The 17,537-nt window shown below is 32.5% G+C and overlaps 3 protein-coding genes and 1 non-coding gene across 5 annotated transcripts in view; all 4 read right to left on the bottom strand.

Annotated features, from left to right (window-relative positions):
• Positions 1 to 1,804, bottom strand: part of LOC101501797 (serine carboxypeptidase-like) — a 5,151-nt gene extending 3,347 nt beyond the window's left edge. The window contains exons 1-3 of the mRNA XM_004496173.4: positions 1,409 to 1,804; positions 570 to 738; positions 333 to 452 (exon numbers count right to left, since the gene is read on the bottom strand). Coding sequence (XP_004496230.1) covers positions 333 to 452; positions 570 to 738; positions 1,409 to 1,731 — 612 coding nt within the window. The 5' untranslated portion in view covers positions 1,732 to 1,804. The remainder of the gene's footprint in view (positions 1 to 332; positions 453 to 569; positions 739 to 1,408) is intronic.
• A 1,062-nt stretch (positions 1,805 to 2,866) lies between these two features.
• On the bottom strand, positions 2,867 to 11,215 carry LOC101501047 (uncharacterized). Of its 2 annotated transcripts, XM_004496172.4 has the most exons (6): positions 10,741 to 11,199; positions 9,772 to 9,939; positions 9,374 to 9,679; positions 8,885 to 8,972; positions 8,237 to 8,303; positions 2,867 to 3,247 (listed from the first exon to the last, which is right to left on the bottom strand). In XM_004496172.4, the coding sequence occupies exons 3-6, from the start codon at positions 9,534 to 9,536 to the stop codon at positions 3,191 to 3,193; spliced, it is 375 nt and encodes a 124-aa protein (XP_004496229.1). In that variant the 5' UTR covers positions 9,537 to 9,679; positions 9,772 to 9,939; positions 10,741 to 11,199; the 3' UTR covers positions 2,867 to 3,190. The 2 variants fall into 2 exon arrangements, with proteins under 2 accessions (XP_004496229.1, XP_004496228.1); XM_004496171.4 differs by lacking the exon at positions 9,772 to 9,939 and having other exon boundaries at positions 10,741 to 11,215.
• A 3,081-nt stretch (positions 11,216 to 14,296) lies between these two features.
• On the bottom strand, positions 14,297 to 14,369 carry TRNAE-CUC (transfer RNA glutamic acid (anticodon CUC)). The gene has a single exon. It is a non-coding gene; the product is annotated as a tRNA-Glu (tRNA).
• A 537-nt stretch (positions 14,370 to 14,906) lies between these two features.
• Positions 14,907 to 17,178, bottom strand: LOC101500737 (probable cysteine protease RD19D). The gene is made up of 4 exons (XM_004496169.4): positions 16,582 to 17,178; positions 15,997 to 16,116; positions 15,505 to 15,748; positions 14,907 to 15,408 (listed from the first exon to the last, which is right to left on the bottom strand). Exons 1-4 carry the CDS (start codon positions 17,071 to 17,073, stop codon positions 15,101 to 15,103), a joined length of 1,164 nt encoding a protein of 387 aa, XP_004496226.1. The 5' UTR covers positions 17,074 to 17,178; the 3' UTR covers positions 14,907 to 15,100.
• Positions 17,179 to 17,537: the final 359 nt, after the last annotated feature.

Raw genomic sequence — 17,537 nt, 5'->3', positions numbered from 1 at the left:
AGGGAAAAAGAGAAAACATGTTAACTCAAGATATCACAGGTGAAGCTTAGCAAGGCATTCTCATCAAATATAGAAATAATTGAGAAATGTTTAGTTTTTATTTTCAAAGAACAGTGACCTAGAAATGGAGTTTGAAAAGGAGTCCCAGGGTTTAAACATTGGCTACAAACATAACATACTAACATTTGAATATCGAAAGAAAAAAAAGTTTCAAATACAACTTCTACTCTAGAAACAATAAATATAAGTCATGTATATCAATATTAAGAAACACTGTAGTGATGTTGTTGTATAACTAAAGTAACATTTAGTTTTAGAGAAAACACAAGTACCTGTAAGAAATCATAGAGGTCATTGCTGACACCGTCTTCATCATGACGAATATCACGCGTATCAGTGCTGTAACTAAAGCCAGTTCCAGTTGGTTGGTCAACATACAGGAGGTTAGATACCTACAATACAAGGTTATTGACCAATTTGTTACTATGTCTTCCCATAAATACTGGTCACGAGAAAACAAGACCATAGAAACAACAAATGAAATGACATGAGAATATATATATATATACCTTGTCCCAACCAAATTCATTCCAAACAAGGGACATATTGTTAGCAATTTTGAAAGGACCATTTTCATAAAACACAGCCAATTCACTGCTACAGCCTGGTCCTCCAGTCAACCATATCACAACAGGATCCTTCTTGTTGATCCGAGATTCAAAGAAAAGGTAAAACATCCTGCCACATTCAACACGAACTGAGAAATAAACCAAATTATTACTAAATATTATATTACTTTATATTATATACACACACACATTCTGTTTGTTCTGTAAATCCATATTCCACTAAACGACACATAGAGAAAATTAAATTATTTCTGTTGAATATTGTGTTCAGGCCTCCTGATGTGTATTCAAATTGTATTTGGCGGTAGTTATTTTTAATTTAGTAACTATTACTATTAGAAGAGGTAGTTTATTAAAAGATTTAGTTTATGTTTGTGGTGTTTTGTGGTAGTTATTAGAAAAGATAGTTTCTATGGATTGCAAAAGGAAACTGCATACATACAGTTTCGTTGGTTTTCATTTTAAGTAGCATATGCATATGTATCATATCAATTTCCTTCAATATTAATAAAATTTATTCTTTTACATTGATTATAGTATTGTCTCTTTGTTCTTTGTCTATTTTTCACAAACCTCAGGGCCTATTGGTGAACATAATCTATATTATACTTTATTTCTTTTGTTTATTACTTTAAACTGCAAAAATATCAAATAGGTATTCAATCACATGAAACAAAGTCAAAACAACGTAATATTTTATGCAGTTAAATAATCAAAATAAAAAAACGGTTGTAAAAAAATAATTAAATAAAATGAAAAGAGAAAAAATGCGTTACTACTTTGCAGCATGAGAGTGTTGAAGAGGGTAATAGCCAGCGCGGTGAGCCAAGTCATCGAGGGAGATTCCTTCGCCTTCGCCGGAGAAGTTTGGGAACCTAAGCGGCTTCTCGACGATCTTGTTATTCTTATCTGTGGGTACCACATTGGGATTGGCGAGGATGTTGATATCGTGAGGAGGGAAGAGGTTGAGGTTTCTTATAAGGTTCTTGACCGTTTCGCCATGGTTGAAGGTAGAGGCGGAGGATGGTGGTGGGGACCACAGGAGGAGGAGAAGCACAAGAGGGGACCACAACGTCGTGGTGGTGATCGTGAAGTACCACATTTCCCGAGAGAATTGTTTGCGTTGCGAGTTGCGTTGCTTTGCGTGCAAATAAAAAGGGAGAATGAATGAGAGAGAGAGAGTGTGGGGAAAGTGGTTAAATTAGTGTGTTGTTGTTTGCTTAGGATCCAAGTTTATTTATGACACGTGGCAACATCAGAAGGAAGCATGGACTGTTAGTTTCAGGTTCCGGCTCACACATACTCTCTGCGTGACACTGGGGCTTAAAAGTAATTTACATAATTAAATATTTTCCTTATTTTTCACTTTAATTAATTATCTTTAGTTAATTATCCCAGATCATTTTCTGATTTTGCAGTAATCGTGTAACTGTCCAATACATCCTTATCACTTTTTTGATTACGATGGTTTTTCTTTCACACAATAAAAAAAGAATTGAGCTTTTTTTTCTATAAATAATAAATTCCTCTTTATTATTTTTTTTTTTTTTGAGGAATAAGTTCCTCTTATAAAAGTTGATGACTCCCTCAAAAGAAATGTTCATAACTGAAGGAAATTTGTTATAAAAAATAAGGAGTAATTGAATGAAATTGAGACAACGTCAAAAATAGCATTTTCAGAGAGAAAGTTAGATATCCAATTTCATGATAAAGGGTGCTTATTTCTAAATTCAATCTTCATTATGTTACTCTTTTTTTACCAATATCTTGTTTTTTTTTTTTTTACTAAATCAATAATTTTTTCTTCAGTTTTTAGTGTTAGTTTTATGGCAGCTAAATCACAAAGGTAGGGCTATGGGCAGATCCTGCATATTTATTAGGGTTTTTTATTCCTAAGTATTAATAAAATTTCCACTTTCTCTGTAATTGGGTCTATTCTATTACTTTAAATGAATTACATTAATAATCAACCAATTTTGATTTAAACATAGTTAATTTATTGATGGAACAACAATGGAGTTAACAACTGCAGATATTTTGGGGTCTTATGCAAAACTTTTAGTAACATACGAAGACCATAGGTAAATATGGAATATATATTAATTAATTATGGAATTATAATACAAGAGATAATTAATTGGCTTGTGATAATTAGATCAATTAAAAAAATGGCCAATGATAGTTAAGACATTTTCATAGTAAAAAGAAGGGATCGATATCAAATGCAACTTAAACCATACAAGAAGACGCATTTAAACTTTACCCAGGCACGTGTTCTAATTGTGTAAGGACTGAGAAGTATTGATCATAACATGTATTTAATACATGGATATGAACTTATGTTTCCTGATGGATCAGCAGATACAAAATAATTAAATAGATACAAATATTTTCACTTTAAATAATGAAATTTGCACTAGATAAATGGTGGAAAAATAATTAACCATGAAGAATATCATTCCATCAAATCATGCTGTGCTAGGAGGTTAATTGAGGTCATTGAAGGTTAAAAAGGCTTTACACATTTCTTGTTTCAGTTACTGTTTGACTAGTTCAACAATTTAGTCAAATGTGCCTTCTTCATCAAGCCAAATATCAACTAAAAAATCTACCATCTCCTGCATCACCCACAAATTTGAATCAATGCATGAGAAAAATATGTAGAAAGCATTCTAGCAGGTAAAGCTGTTAAAACAAACTGCTTGATGTATTTTACTTTGATATTTCTCAATATAAATAATAGTTGTAGCACTTGCATCTAATAATTATAAATTAAGGGAAACTAATAAATATAATTAAAAATTGATATTATTTCCTAATTCATACCCCCCCTTCAAATTGATGCAGTTGGTCAAGGAGCATCAATTTGCTAACTAAAAAATGATGGCGCAGGCGAGGAACAACATTAGTAAGAATGCATGCAGCTTAAAATTGAATATTGATCTGATGGATGGATATGAATATCATAGGGCTCACGAATAGAGTGAAAAAATTCTTCAATATATTTGGCGCGCTCATGAAAAACAGGATTTGCAACAATTTGAATAGCACTAGTATTGTCATCATAAAGATACTCTAATTCAGTAGATGATTTAGAGACTCTTTGTTTGTTTCTTACTTTTCCATGATATCAACGAAGAACTAAGAAACATGCACCAACCGGTAACAAATCGCTGAGGGTCAGGACACCCAACCCAATCTGCATCGCTATACGTAATCAATTCAGAAACTGTTTCAATGAGAAAGATGAGACCCCATTGAAAAGTACCTATCAAATAGCGAATTATGCGACAAATCGCTGAAAGTGGAGGTGGCAAGGAGAGTGCATGAACTACTTACTTGCTAAACAACAAATGATATGTCACGACAAATAATAGTCAAATAATTAAGACTACCACGAGTTGTCAATACAATAAAAAGATATGTAAATAGGTCACACGCATCTCTGTGATATTTAACACTAACCTCAAGAGGAGTATAGTTGATTGAATGTCTGCCATAAAAATAAGGTATGTTACATACTTATGCTAATGAAGAAATATACTCTTGGAAGTAGAATAAACCTCAAGGCCAAGGAAATAGTGCAAGTTACCACGGTCTGTCATATGAAATAAGGTTTGTGATTGTTGTTTAAGTTCTTGGAGGATGCCTAATCAGATTATGTAATGACCATATCATCAACATAAAGAAGAACTAGAACAATGCTTGTATATGTGCGATGAATAAATGCAGAGAAGTCATACTGACTATGAGTAAAAGAACCCTAGTAGAGTGGAATAAAATTTATAAGTCATGTTCTGAGCGCTTGTTTCAAACCATATAGAGAGCGTTTGAAGCTTGCACACACAATTAGATGAAGAAAATAAACCTTGAGAAGGAGTCATAAATATGTTTAATCAAATCACCATGAAGAAATGTATTCTTCACATCCATTTGATGAAAAGACCACTCATTAGAAGCAGTTATAGAGGCAACCAATCGAGTCTTGTGACAGTTGAGGGACCTATCAGAATTCAATGTCACATAATACACCCATTTGCAACTTATAGGTTTGTAATAAGGATGACAAAAAACAATATCCCATGTGAAATTCTCTTGAAGAGCCTAAAGTTCCTCATTCATTGTTTTTATTCAGCACACGTCTTAAATAGCTTGTGAGTAACAAGCACGAATAAATATGCTAGAGAGAGGCAATCACAGAAGTATGTGAGGAATTATATTTGTTTGGTGAATATCTATCTGGTGTTCGAGATGCTCTACCAGAACGTCACGGTGTAACCACTACAAGATCAAGTGGCAGACCAATGTCGGGAAGAAGGGTGGGCACTTGTTGTTTGTGTTTTCTAACATATACATTTCTTGGTTTAAAACGCTCTATAAATTGAGGCATGGTAGAAAAGTTAAGAACAATAGCAATATCATTCATGCCATGAGAAATACAATGAAACATTATTTGATTATCAAAAAATGTCATTTTCCTAGAAATCTGAGTGATGGTTAGAAAGATCATAACACACAAAACCCTAATGAGAGTTACTATACCCCATAAATGTGCATTAAATAGATTGTGCTCCAAGCTTATACCTTTCAAACGAGGGTAAGTTATCAAAACATACTCATCAAAAAGTATGTAAAACACTATAATCAAGGTGAGTTTTAAAAAGACGAAATAATGGAGAATCAAGATCAATAAGTAGAAGGAAGGCAATTGATCAAGAAAACAGTTGTGGATAGAGCCTCCACCCAAAATCGGGAAGGTACTCAAGCTTGGAGAAGTAGGGTATGTGTCACATCAAGCAAATGACAATACTTGTGTTCTGCCATCTCATTTTGTTGAGGGGTAATGGGACAAGATCATTGAGACAAAATTCATCTTTGTTGAAAGTACTCCTAAAACTCATAAGACATATATTCACCACCAAAATCAGAGCGAAAAAATCTAACTAGTGCTTGAAACTGATTTTCAACATATGTCAGAAATTTCTTAAACATAGAAAACACTTCAGAGTTAGATTGAAGAAAATAGATCCAAGTAAAACAAATCATCAATAAATGTAGTGAGCACGAGAAGCTATAGGAGACATACCCCACGCATCACTATGAATCATCTCAAAACAAGTGGAACCACAACGAGCACTAGAGATGGAAAATGAAGTGTTTTACTTTTAGCTAATTTGCAAACAGAACATGAAATAGAGACAGTTGAAACAACATTTTTGTTTCCCAACAAGTGATTTTTAAATAAATGAGTCAAAACAACAGAGTTTGGTTGACGAAATTTTCTATGTCAATCCTTAGAAAAATTCAAAACATCATTGCAAGCAAGAGATAAATTATTGAAAATAAATTGGAGTGGAAACAATCTTCCCACTTTAGACGTCTTTGCAATCACCTTCCTCAACACCTCCTCCTGCAGAAGACAATCAGACCGAGAGAAAATAACATTACAATTTTTATCCACCAATTGACCAACAAACAATAAAGTGGAAGCAAGGCCGAGTGATACAAGCACATTCTGGAAATCAGAGTTGATGTCACCAACATTAGTAATAGGGAGAGTATTATCATCAACAATTTGAATTTTTTGATTGCCATGATAAGAATGTCAATTGTGCAAGTATTCAGATGAACTCGTCATGTGATTCAATGCACTAGAATCAATAAACCAGGGATGAGAAACGTTGGGAGACTTACCCGGAATGCCCAAAGTTGAAAGTGCATAAAGTATCATTTGTTGAATCATCTCAGGTTGTGGCTCAATTGGTAGTGGGATTGTGTGGAGGCGGTACTTATTCCCCAGGTACCGGGCTCGAATCCCACGGAAGGCAAAAACTCGCTATTTCCAACTGGGTGGATAGGGGGGCGAGAAAATTGTGAGGTAGTAACAGTAATAGCTGAGGTGACCCTACTGTTTGCGTCACTTTTGTCTCTACTCTTGAGTAGCACATGCAACCATCACAAGCTCGGAAATGACAACATCATGAGACATGGTTCCTTGAATAAGGAGGCGTTGCTCCTCCCTGAGAAGTTCACCCGCACATGTATCCAAAGAACGAAAAGGACTCCTATTTAGCAAAGCATGTCTGACAACCTCAAATTCCAGGCGAAGCTTCGTGAGAAATTGATCCCTCTTATTGATATTATAGACATCTTGGACATCCGCAAGGGAAGTCTTGGGAACAACATGTATAATAGCAGAGTGTTATGTCCACAAATTTAGAAAAACCAGAATAATATTACTAAACAGACAAATTACTTTATTTGCAATTGGCTATCTCTAGTTCCAACTGAAAATGTTTGATCGTATTGTCCTGATTGTAAATACGCTTTCACATTTCTTGAGTAGTTGAAAATGAGCGCAAATTATTGATCATTTGAGGATCAATAGTATTGAGAATCCAAGAGATAATTTGAGCATCTTTGATTTCTCATGCATCTAAAGCAGTTTTCTCCGTTGGTGCCTTAGAAATCTCATCCAGATGACTCTATAATCCTTCTTTTCCTTTGACAAACATCTTGAGCTCAAATTCCCAAAGTAGCATAGTTCTTCCCCGTGAAGCGATCACGGAAATTATCTTTATTTTTCCAAAGTCGCGAAAAACAATATTGTTGTAGCCAACAACAAAGTAGACTTGCTGACAGCAACACGGGAACATAATCACAACTTGCACAAGTGAATAGAACTTGGAACCAAACACGTGCACAAACTCAGAATTGCAAACAAGAACACAGGTGAACAAATACAACCACGAACAAAAAATCGAAGCAGAATCAGAAACGCAAGTGAACAATTTGACGATGAACAAACTCAATCACATAATCACAAATTGAAGTAGAAATTCAATTGAGACCAAGGAGAAATCGCAAGCAACAGCCAACGAGTTACGAACAATGACAATCATGACCAAGAGACCACGAGCAAGAAATCAGGAAGGGATTTCGAAAAATTTGAAAACTTAAACTTAAGGAAATTTAGGATTGTAACAAGCTGATACCATGTCAAGTAGAATGGCTTCATGCCTTTTACTTTGATGTTTCTCAGTATAAATAATAGTTACAGCATGTACATCTAACAATTAAAAATTATGGGGAACAAATCAAATCTTGATTTGTCTAACCTTTTCTATGAAAGCTGATAAATATAATTACAAATTGATATTATTTCCTAATTCACAAAAGCTACAACACCATTTTCAATAACTTAAAATAGTAAAGTGATTATACAAGCATATACTCTAAAGAGCATCAAAGAGTGATTTTCCATTCTCTTAAGCTTCAATTTGCAGATTTTGCCCATCTACTCCAATATGTTTACATTTTACCATCCATGTGACATATACATTGTAGAGCCATTTTGGATTGACTTAGCATAAACACTTGTGAGACTATTTGAGAGAACTTATGTTTTATGACATGTCCATAAGTTGGCTTCAACTTATTTCTATAAGCTTTCGAGGGTAGCTTATGAAAATAGTTTATAACTTATATGAAAACAATTTGACTTTATTTTATCTTTTGTTATAGAAATAGATAAGTGTTCAATTAAGTTGTTCATCCAAGGGTATGCATTACATATATTCATTTAGGCAAGGGTAATAAAATCTTACAGGCAAGGGTATTCGATCGGCAAAAGGTTCGTTAGTAGAAAGCAAATCTTCATATGATGTTGACCAGCTGAAATTTAAAAAATAAAATTGTCAGAGTTGTCGTAAGAAGTTATGCCAAATAAATGCATAAAACTATTGAAAGTGCAGAATACTAGGATTCATCTATGACCCTATTGTACTAAAACACAGGTCTAGGCATTATCCCCAAAACTGTCATATAAATTGAAAGGAAATCAAACAAAAGTACAGAAAGAGGTGACACATAATTTTATCTATGCTCCTGATAAGAGAGGGATAGTGAGTTTTCAAATCATGTATGTAAATAATGAGTTATGAGTAGAAAAAAAGAACATGATTAGATGAGTAATGTAATGTTGATGCAAGTCAGCATAAGTAATTTTTATTTCTTAGACATGATTGAAGAAACTTTATTTCTGTGCTGTAAAAGCGTAAATATCTATAAGAAACTAGAAAAATATGAAAGAAAAAACCCCTTCTAAACCACTATCTCATCTTTTTTATTGTTTTCTCCCTCATCTAAAAACAGATGATAAAAACACTTCTAAAAACCTTTCATCATGACTGTTAACAATGATTGAATTGAGCCTGCTGTAAATGAAAAAGAAAAGGAGCTAGATTGAGATATACCTAATAATTGGTTCCTTAGGTGTTTTTGGTGGATGCTTAGACTTATCGCCAACCCACTTTTTTCTATTCTCATGCCAAGCAATTGCAGCTGCATATATATTCACTCGTATTAGGTTTTAAACAACAGACAAAAAATTATCATAAACATGTTAAAATGTGTAACATTCTTCATTACTAAAGGTACTGAAAAATATGGAAAAATAACAAGTGACAGATTTTTTTTCTTTGCAAATGCAAGATACAAAAATGCCTTATTTGGGTTGACCTTCACAAGTTAATGTTCTTTCTGTGGAAGAATACAATCACTGTAAATCCTCCTTGTACTTAGCATGAATAATATAACTAGCATCAAGCTATATATGATGAAATTATGATAGTTTATTTGTTCTTGAGTAACAAACTAGAGCAAAATAACAGAATAAATACAGTTAAAGAAAGAAAAAAAAACAGTTGATTACGAAACCATGAAAATTAAAATGAAAGACTAACCATGATTAACAAAAGTGGAAGTTTGCTTCAAATTTTGCTTCCCTTTGGAATGAGAACATCTGCATGTGTTTTCACTTGATCTTTTAACTTCATCTGCAGATTTAGAATGCTTCAAAGTTTGTTTCCCATTGGAATGGGAACTTTCAGCACATACCTCCATCATATCCCACAATAATTCTACAATGAATATACTAATAATTATTTCCTTCTAAAGATTAGAAGTACCTCCAAAGCTTCCTTAACAGTTAACGCCAATTGAATGTCTCACAGGATTTGAACATAACTAATGTTCATCAACCGCTGCAGCTGCATAATGAGAAAATTGCTTCAATAGGAAAAAACTACACAATTTAGAGGATATATAGAGACATACAGAGATGCTGTTATTTTTTTTATACAATAAAGTTTAGATGAGTTGGGATCCATGAGTTCATCAAGGTCAAGGCAGGCCTCAAGGCTCAAAGGGCGCTGACAGAGGTACCCACCAAAGAGGTCTTCACATCGACAACGGTAGTTGAATCCACGACCTTGTGAGTGTGAAACAACTTTTTACCAACTGAACCAACCTTCATTGGCAGAGATGCTTTTTAAATTGTAAAGATAGATAACAGAATCCTAAGGTAACTAGGAGATATATAATCATGTAACACAATCTTTAGATAACTGTGATTTGAAAATAATAACAGTAACTGAATAATTTGTTATGAGATATAAGATTAGATAAGATGAAGATAACTGATTAATCCAACAAACCATCATTAATTAAGAGCTAAGGCAATATCCTACTTATATATTTAATCTAAAAACTTATAAAGTACTATCCCCATCGAATACTTCTCCAGTTTCATTAACTAATTTAACCAACTTTCTATCCAGATCTGGGATAAAGTAAAACACGGTAGAAGAACAGAGATGTGTCATTTTAAGATCTCAACCCTTACTAACCTAAAATAACCGAATATTGCATTAATTTAATATAATACAGAATAGAAAATAATTTTAATAGACCAATCAAGGACTTGCATTTGAGATACTGATAAAGTTAATACCTTGTGTCGGTTATAAATGTATAATCCAAAATAACACACCTTCATTAAGAAAGCAATGAATACTAACTAACATGCACGCAATGAACATAAAATACGAAGCAAATCACAAAGAAAAACGAGAATCCAAACTTAGTCAAAAGAAAAATGCATAAAAAAATTTCGCAGTGAGTAATGCATCAACAAAACAAGTGCAAAAACAAAAACCCAATTGAGATCTGAATCCAAATCAAGAAGCAGGCAAACAAAACAAAGCAAAAAATTTAAGATTTTTCATTTATGTCTTCATCAAAACAAAAAGAACTAGACAATACCCTTTACCTTGTGGGTGAGCAAAGAGATGAAATTGAAGAAGAAACAGACACAAACGTTTTCAAAACACGATTTCGGAAAATGGGTTTGCGTTGTAACAAGCATTCAACCGTAAGAATTAGCAAAAGGTGCAATCTTTTTTACTTTTTTTGCACTTCTCTGTGGTTTTTAATTCTTGGGTTTTTGTGTCTGTGGCGACTCGCGAGTTGTCTGTAAAAAAATTGTGACCTTTTTTGAATATTCGATTTCTGGAATTTGGATAATAATTGTAGCTGTATGTTGGTAGTTGAAATTGAAATGAAACTTTTAAACGTGTGATTGGGAATTGCAATATGACTAGACTGCCCAGTACCAACCATTGTTAATAGAAAGATGGATAAGGATAAAAAAGATGCTTGAGGGGCTTTTAGTCATTTCGTAGTTACATTGAGGCAAAAATGACTCAGCTTGTATTGGTAAAAACCACATGCGGGAGTACTATTTTAGAACCACGGGCTGTTTTTTCAGTGTTTCCTTTCACCACTGGTGGCCAAGTGAGAATTTGGTTGGCACACACACATGATTAGGATTTTTATTTATAGAAAACAAATATATGATTGGCACTTGATTATATGGACAAGTAGAAAAAATAGTTTATTTCAATTTAAGATGATTGTTACTATAAATATATCATTTTTTCCTTATCATTTGACCAGATTGTTTGATTTTAATATATCTCCTGTTATTTTAAAATGACAAAATTTATATATATTTCCTTTTTTGGCGTGTTTTTTTAACTCAAAATAAACTTGTGAATTGAAAAAATTATAGATTTAAGATATTTTTGAGTAATTATAAATATTTTAAGTTAAGAACGACACTAGAAACACTTAAAAAATATTTTTAAATTTTATTATATTTTAAATTAGATTGCCATATTTGTCAAATTGTTTTTCTATAATGAAGATTGTAGTTGATCTCTATCATAACAAAAATTAATTTGAAATTTTAATTAGGGTTTATCTAGATTAAGTTTGTAGATATTAGTTAAAGGATTAGGTTGGATTTAATTTTAATTTTAAATTAAAATTAGAATTGGTTCAAATTTGAAATTAAGATTAAATACAACTATTTGACTTCACTATAGAGGTATTGTTGATGATTCTCATGATTGCCTGTGTGTCTTCTCTTGAAATTTTGTTGAAAGTGTCAATTATCTCTTCTTCCAATGCATTTTTACATATTCAATTTGGTCCTTAGCTCTTAAATGATTGATCACTTTATTCAATTTGAACAGATTTTTAAGAGTAAGAAGAATGGTCATCTGATATTGTTGTCTATGATGTGGTCATTTTGGGTTCACAAAAACAAAATTATTTTTGAACAAAAGGAGTTAGAATAGATACAAGTAATGTCTTTGAGAGAGGGAAGAAATAAGGCGTGACATTTCTCATACTGGTTATCAAATTCAATTTGTTGTCTTACTTATTTTTCATAGTTACCGAAAGGTTTACTCAATGCCAAGTGCACGTTGCCAAGAAATGAAGTTTGTTTTTGCTTTAGAGTACTAGTCTTGCAATAATGAAGACTGATATGAGGTTATGGCATTAGCCTACTATTATTAATTGTCATAATTGCATCAGTACTGGTACATTCTGGTATGTAATTTTTATGTAGCTGTGTTAGTTTGTATTTTAAGGCTGCAGTAATTATGTTTGTCCAACTTTCGAGCATACCATTTTATAATTTCATCATGTTTTGCAATCTTTTATAAAAGGTGGGTAGAACTTTTTCTCAATGATGCTAAGTTCAAACTACTCCTTCTGATATAAGAGTTGGAGTATCTTTTGTCCTTTTCTTAATAATTTTTTTTTTGCTTATCTAAAAATAATTGATTAGGTAAAGAATGATAAAATAATAAATAAAAATTTCAAATGAAAAACGAGAAAAAAAAACTACATTCATTTATGAGAAAGAGAAAAATGATTTAGTAATTAAAATATCAAAAATATTTTTTGTTTTTATTTTCTTTTTTTCTATCTTGTAAATGGATCTACAAATATTTGAAGGGATCGAGATCCACACTTGTTATCCTTTTTGAATATAAGTATAAATTTTAAAATGGTGTTTTGTGTTTGTATGTTTATCTCTTCTGCACAAAGACAATATGTTGAATTCATCATAGCAAAACTAAGTTTGAAATTTTGGATTAACTTATATTATTTATTATTTGATTAAACAATGATTTTGGTACTTAAATATGTGAGGAGTTATTATATTAATCATTAAAAGTATCAAAATTACAAAATACACCTAAAAGTGTTTTTTACCGGTCATTTTGATTATCAAATATTTTTTTTTATAAAATAATGTATTTTTATAAAATATTAAAATATTTTTCTTTTATAATATTGACTATTTGCTTACTCTATTATGAAGTATTTGTGGACTTGTCATCGAATGTAAATGGAGAAAGAAAAATGTAGGTAGTAGTTCTTTTTATCTTCCATGTTAGATGAATATCCTTATTGTACCTAATTCATACTACCACATATAGAATACAAGCACATTGTGTATTCATGTTGGCAATTGGCGTGACCAATAAATTTGTTCACGGTCGCCCTCAGGCCATCTTGGTCCAATTCATAATCATTTTAGATCGAACTCGATCCAACCCAATCCATTTTTTGAATGAGCATATATAGAAAGTTATTGAATTACATACTATTCTGGAATGAAATATAAACAAAAATGGTAGTTGAAAAATTGATGCATTTGTCTTAATTTTTAACCACATGCATCAATTTTTCAACTACCATTTTTACTTATATTTCGTTATAGAATAAGTATTAGGATAAACAGAGAGGATCTGAAGTAAGGGACCACTAGAGCTCACATGTACCTTCTATAATCGTCACATGATGGCAGTCATACCACAACCTAAGCCACATGATAGAAGTGATATTCAATTATCGAAAGGGACATGCATACGAAATTAGACGATAATCCAAAATCACACATCATCCAACTCATAACCCTATAGATTTATTTTATAAACCATACAAAATGTCGTACAAAAGGATACATTGGGAAAATGTAAAGATACACAACATTCTAATTTTAAACTTTTAAATTTGTGACATAAATTGATTTGATCGTCAAAGTATATGCTAATACATCACCCTTACCGAGGAACAACTGCCACCCTTGAACAATTGTTTTCTTGTCAAGAATCTATGTTTATTCCATATAAAAATTATTGTCTATTTTATTTTTATACGACAAAGTAGTGTAAATTTTAAACATAAAAATAATATTTTTTTACTAAATTTTACTATGTAATAAATTTTAAATGTGAAGTACAAACACAAATATAAATTTAAATGTGAAGTGATAATAATAAAAAAGAATTCTTTTGTTTTTAAAAAAAAAAGTTTGTCTAGTCAATCACACAACCTACTCCATCTAATTTTCAGATGTGGATAATATGTATAATTAGGATCCACGCGATCCACGCCCCTATTATACGAAAACGATAATAGCATGGTTTACTTCTTAGTAGGTAGATGACAAAAGTAAAAATATATTCCGTTGCCGGGACTTGAACCCGGGTCTTTCGGGTGAGAGCCGAATATCCTGACCAACTAGACTACAACGGATTACGGATATTAATTCTGACATATATAAACAAATACTACTAGTATATAAAAAGATATAAAAAGATCACACCACCTATCTTGGTTATATTCTATTTTTGTTGTTGTTGAACGTTAAAAACGCCAGTCAAAGCTGGTCAATGAAATATTATCTGTCAATTTAAATCAACCAATATACGAAAAATCTAACACTATAAAATAATGAATAAAACAAACTAATAACGCCAATTTAAATCTGCACTATACAAATATCTAACTACACTATACTAAAACGATGAATAAAACAAACTAATAATGATGAATAAAACAAATTAATAAAGCTGCACAAACAACAAACGACAAACAAAAACATTGTAATCTGACAACAAATTTGCAAATGAAACACAAAGTTATTAATTTATATAAATATCACTTATTTAAATAAATGAAACCCAAATGATTTAGATTTAGAGGAGTAATTTTAGCTAAATAAATACCATATGGAGAAGAAGAAGAAGAAGAAAAAAAAAACTTCGGTTTTCTATGTTTTGCAGCAACTGAGAATTAAGAACTTGATTAGTTGATTTAGTGGTCTAAATAGCTTACACATATATTCCGAATCATATAATATAGTAGTACATTACATCCAGAAACTAGCATATATTAAAGTATCTAATAAGAAGTATTTTACTACAATAAAGAACTTAATGCAAATAGTTTAAATGACTACATAATAACAAGGCAAGAGCAGGTAGCTAATAGGAAGCATATAATTTGTCTTCTTCAGCTGGTTGTGTTTGAGCCACCATTGCAGCAGAAACCATTGTGTTCATTCCACACATACCATGTCCTCGACAAAGCTTGTAATACCCTTTTTCTCCCCATCGTTCTCCCCACGAATTCTTGATAATCCAATATGGTTTCTTGCGAAACCTGAGAATGGAAAAGCCTTTGGAATTGTATCCCACTAGCAATACACCATGGTTGAGCATTCTCTTGCTGCAAATGAGTGGGCACGAGACACCACCAATATAAGTTTGCATGAAAATCGCATTTACTCCCACTGCACATAATCAAAGTTCATGATCATCAATTCATTTTTTTCTTTCAAATTTGGCATAGTGATTGTTTAATTAATTAAGGGAATTAGGGGACTTACTTGCAAGTGGACCGTGTTTAACTAAATATGCAGCAATTTGGTTCTCATCAACAGGTATATTGGTGAAATTTGTGATTCTAACTGCTACTTTCTCTGGATCAAACTTGCATTCACCTCGATCCCCAGTGTAAGGGTATGAAGTTTCCTCTTCCAATCCACCAGCCTCAATCAAATAATTATAGGCATTTGTCATAAGACCTCCATAACAACCATTGTCACATGATGTCTTCTCTGTTATGTCACACTTGACAAAGGCAATAGTGCAACAAGAACAAATTTCAGGTAAAAAAAGCACAAATTGAAATAGCAGAAATTTCTGTACAGATTGAACTAGTTGATTTGATGGGGTATGAAAAGCAAAAAAGAAAAACATTAAAAACTTATTTATCAGCATTAAATTTTATTTTATTTTTGTCTTCAATTTTTTATTTATTTATTTATTTATTCTATCATATGTAGAACATATAGATAGTTATATATATTATTTATTACCTTGTTGTCGCAGTCCACGAGCTGTTGTTCACTAAGACTGAGAAGTTTGCCAGTGGCAAGAAAATTGGCTCCTTCTACAGATCCTGTAGTGCTGAAAGCCCAGCAAGATCCACATTTACCCTGTTCAAAATTAAGCACAAAAAAACCAAAACATTCTTTATTCAATGTGGACTTGTGTATTTCCAATAACAGAAACGACAGATTATAATTTACAGTTTAATTAATTTTTAGTTAAATCTGTTGCTCTGTTATCCATCCTTCTATAGATAGGTACATACATGTCAATTTCAACCTAATGATATCATCCTTCTATTTTCTCCATCTCAGGATGATAAAACTGTTTTTAATTTTAATTACTAATTAATATACTATTATTACTATAAGTATCCTTTTCTTTCCAATTTATTTATTAATTTTTTATAGCTTTCTATAATTTCCTATACAAAACATTAAAATATAAAATTAAAAAATAATATACAATTATTTTCTCAACTAAACACTGATAAATCACAATAGCCAAAATTTTATAAACTTACAAATATGCATGTGTAATCGAAGAAAATTAATTAGCTTAAACTCATGTACCTGCATCTTAACTCCAGTAACAGCCCCTTTCTCCCTCCAATCAAAATTCTCCGGCAAGCCTTCCACATCCAACGGCGGCGCCACCTCACCGGCGGCATTACTCGCGAGTAATCCTCCGCCCTTAACGCCAGTGTAAAAACGCTCAAACTCCTCTTCGGATAGATCGGAGAACTGTGTGATGCCGTGAATGGCGGTGGGATCGAGTACCTGGTGCTCCGCTGCTTTCACCATGTTTCTCGCGAAAATTCCAAGCCGTAGCAGATACTCTTCCCTCGTTGAATACCGTTTCGAGTAATCTTCCATGAAAACTTTGAACTTCTTCTCTGTTTTCAGAAGCTCGTTGTCTTTGAGTTCGAGCTTTCTAGCCACGTTTTGAATCAAGGTTTCGTGATTCTCTGAGAAGCGGTGGAGAGAAGTTGATAGGGTTAGAACGCAGAGGAAGATTGTGATGCGTGAGTAACACGTGAGAGCTATGCTTTGTTTCGGAACCATCTTTGTGCTAGCAGCTACTCTATTTTGCTTGCTGCTCGCTTTTGCGGTGGTTTCTTCCACGGTTCTTGGATGAGGTAATGGCGATTTTGACCTTGCCTGACGTTATGGAGCGTTTATGTAGGTGATTGTGGCGGTGAGTGCGATGAGGGGTATAGTTGTAAATAAAGTGAGAGGAAAGGTGGCAGCATGCAATGGTGAAATTCAACATGCAACTTAACACGTGGAGTAAGACTAGGATGAGATAAAGTGTTTATTTATTTATTAGTTATATTATATTAACACTAATTATTAATTTTAAATTGTTGTGCAAGTGGAAATATCCATGTTTTTGGTGATTACCATGTTCAATTATGCAACAACAATACACATCCTCCTATAGACGTTATATCAGGTTTCGTAGCAAGACACAATTCTCTATAATGTGTTGTTAAAATTGTTGAACTCCAACTATATTGGGATGTTTT

This window comes from Cicer arietinum, chromosome 4, assembly GCF_000331145.2.
Source record: "Cicer arietinum cultivar CDC Frontier isolate Library 1 chromosome 4, Cicar.CDCFrontier_v2.0, whole genome shotgun sequence".
Classification (NCBI taxonomy): domain Eukaryota; kingdom Viridiplantae; phylum Streptophyta; class Magnoliopsida; order Fabales; family Fabaceae; genus Cicer; species Cicer arietinum.
Note: the sequence above shows the minus strand (reverse complement) of the source record. Positions and strands in the feature narration are given on the sequence as shown.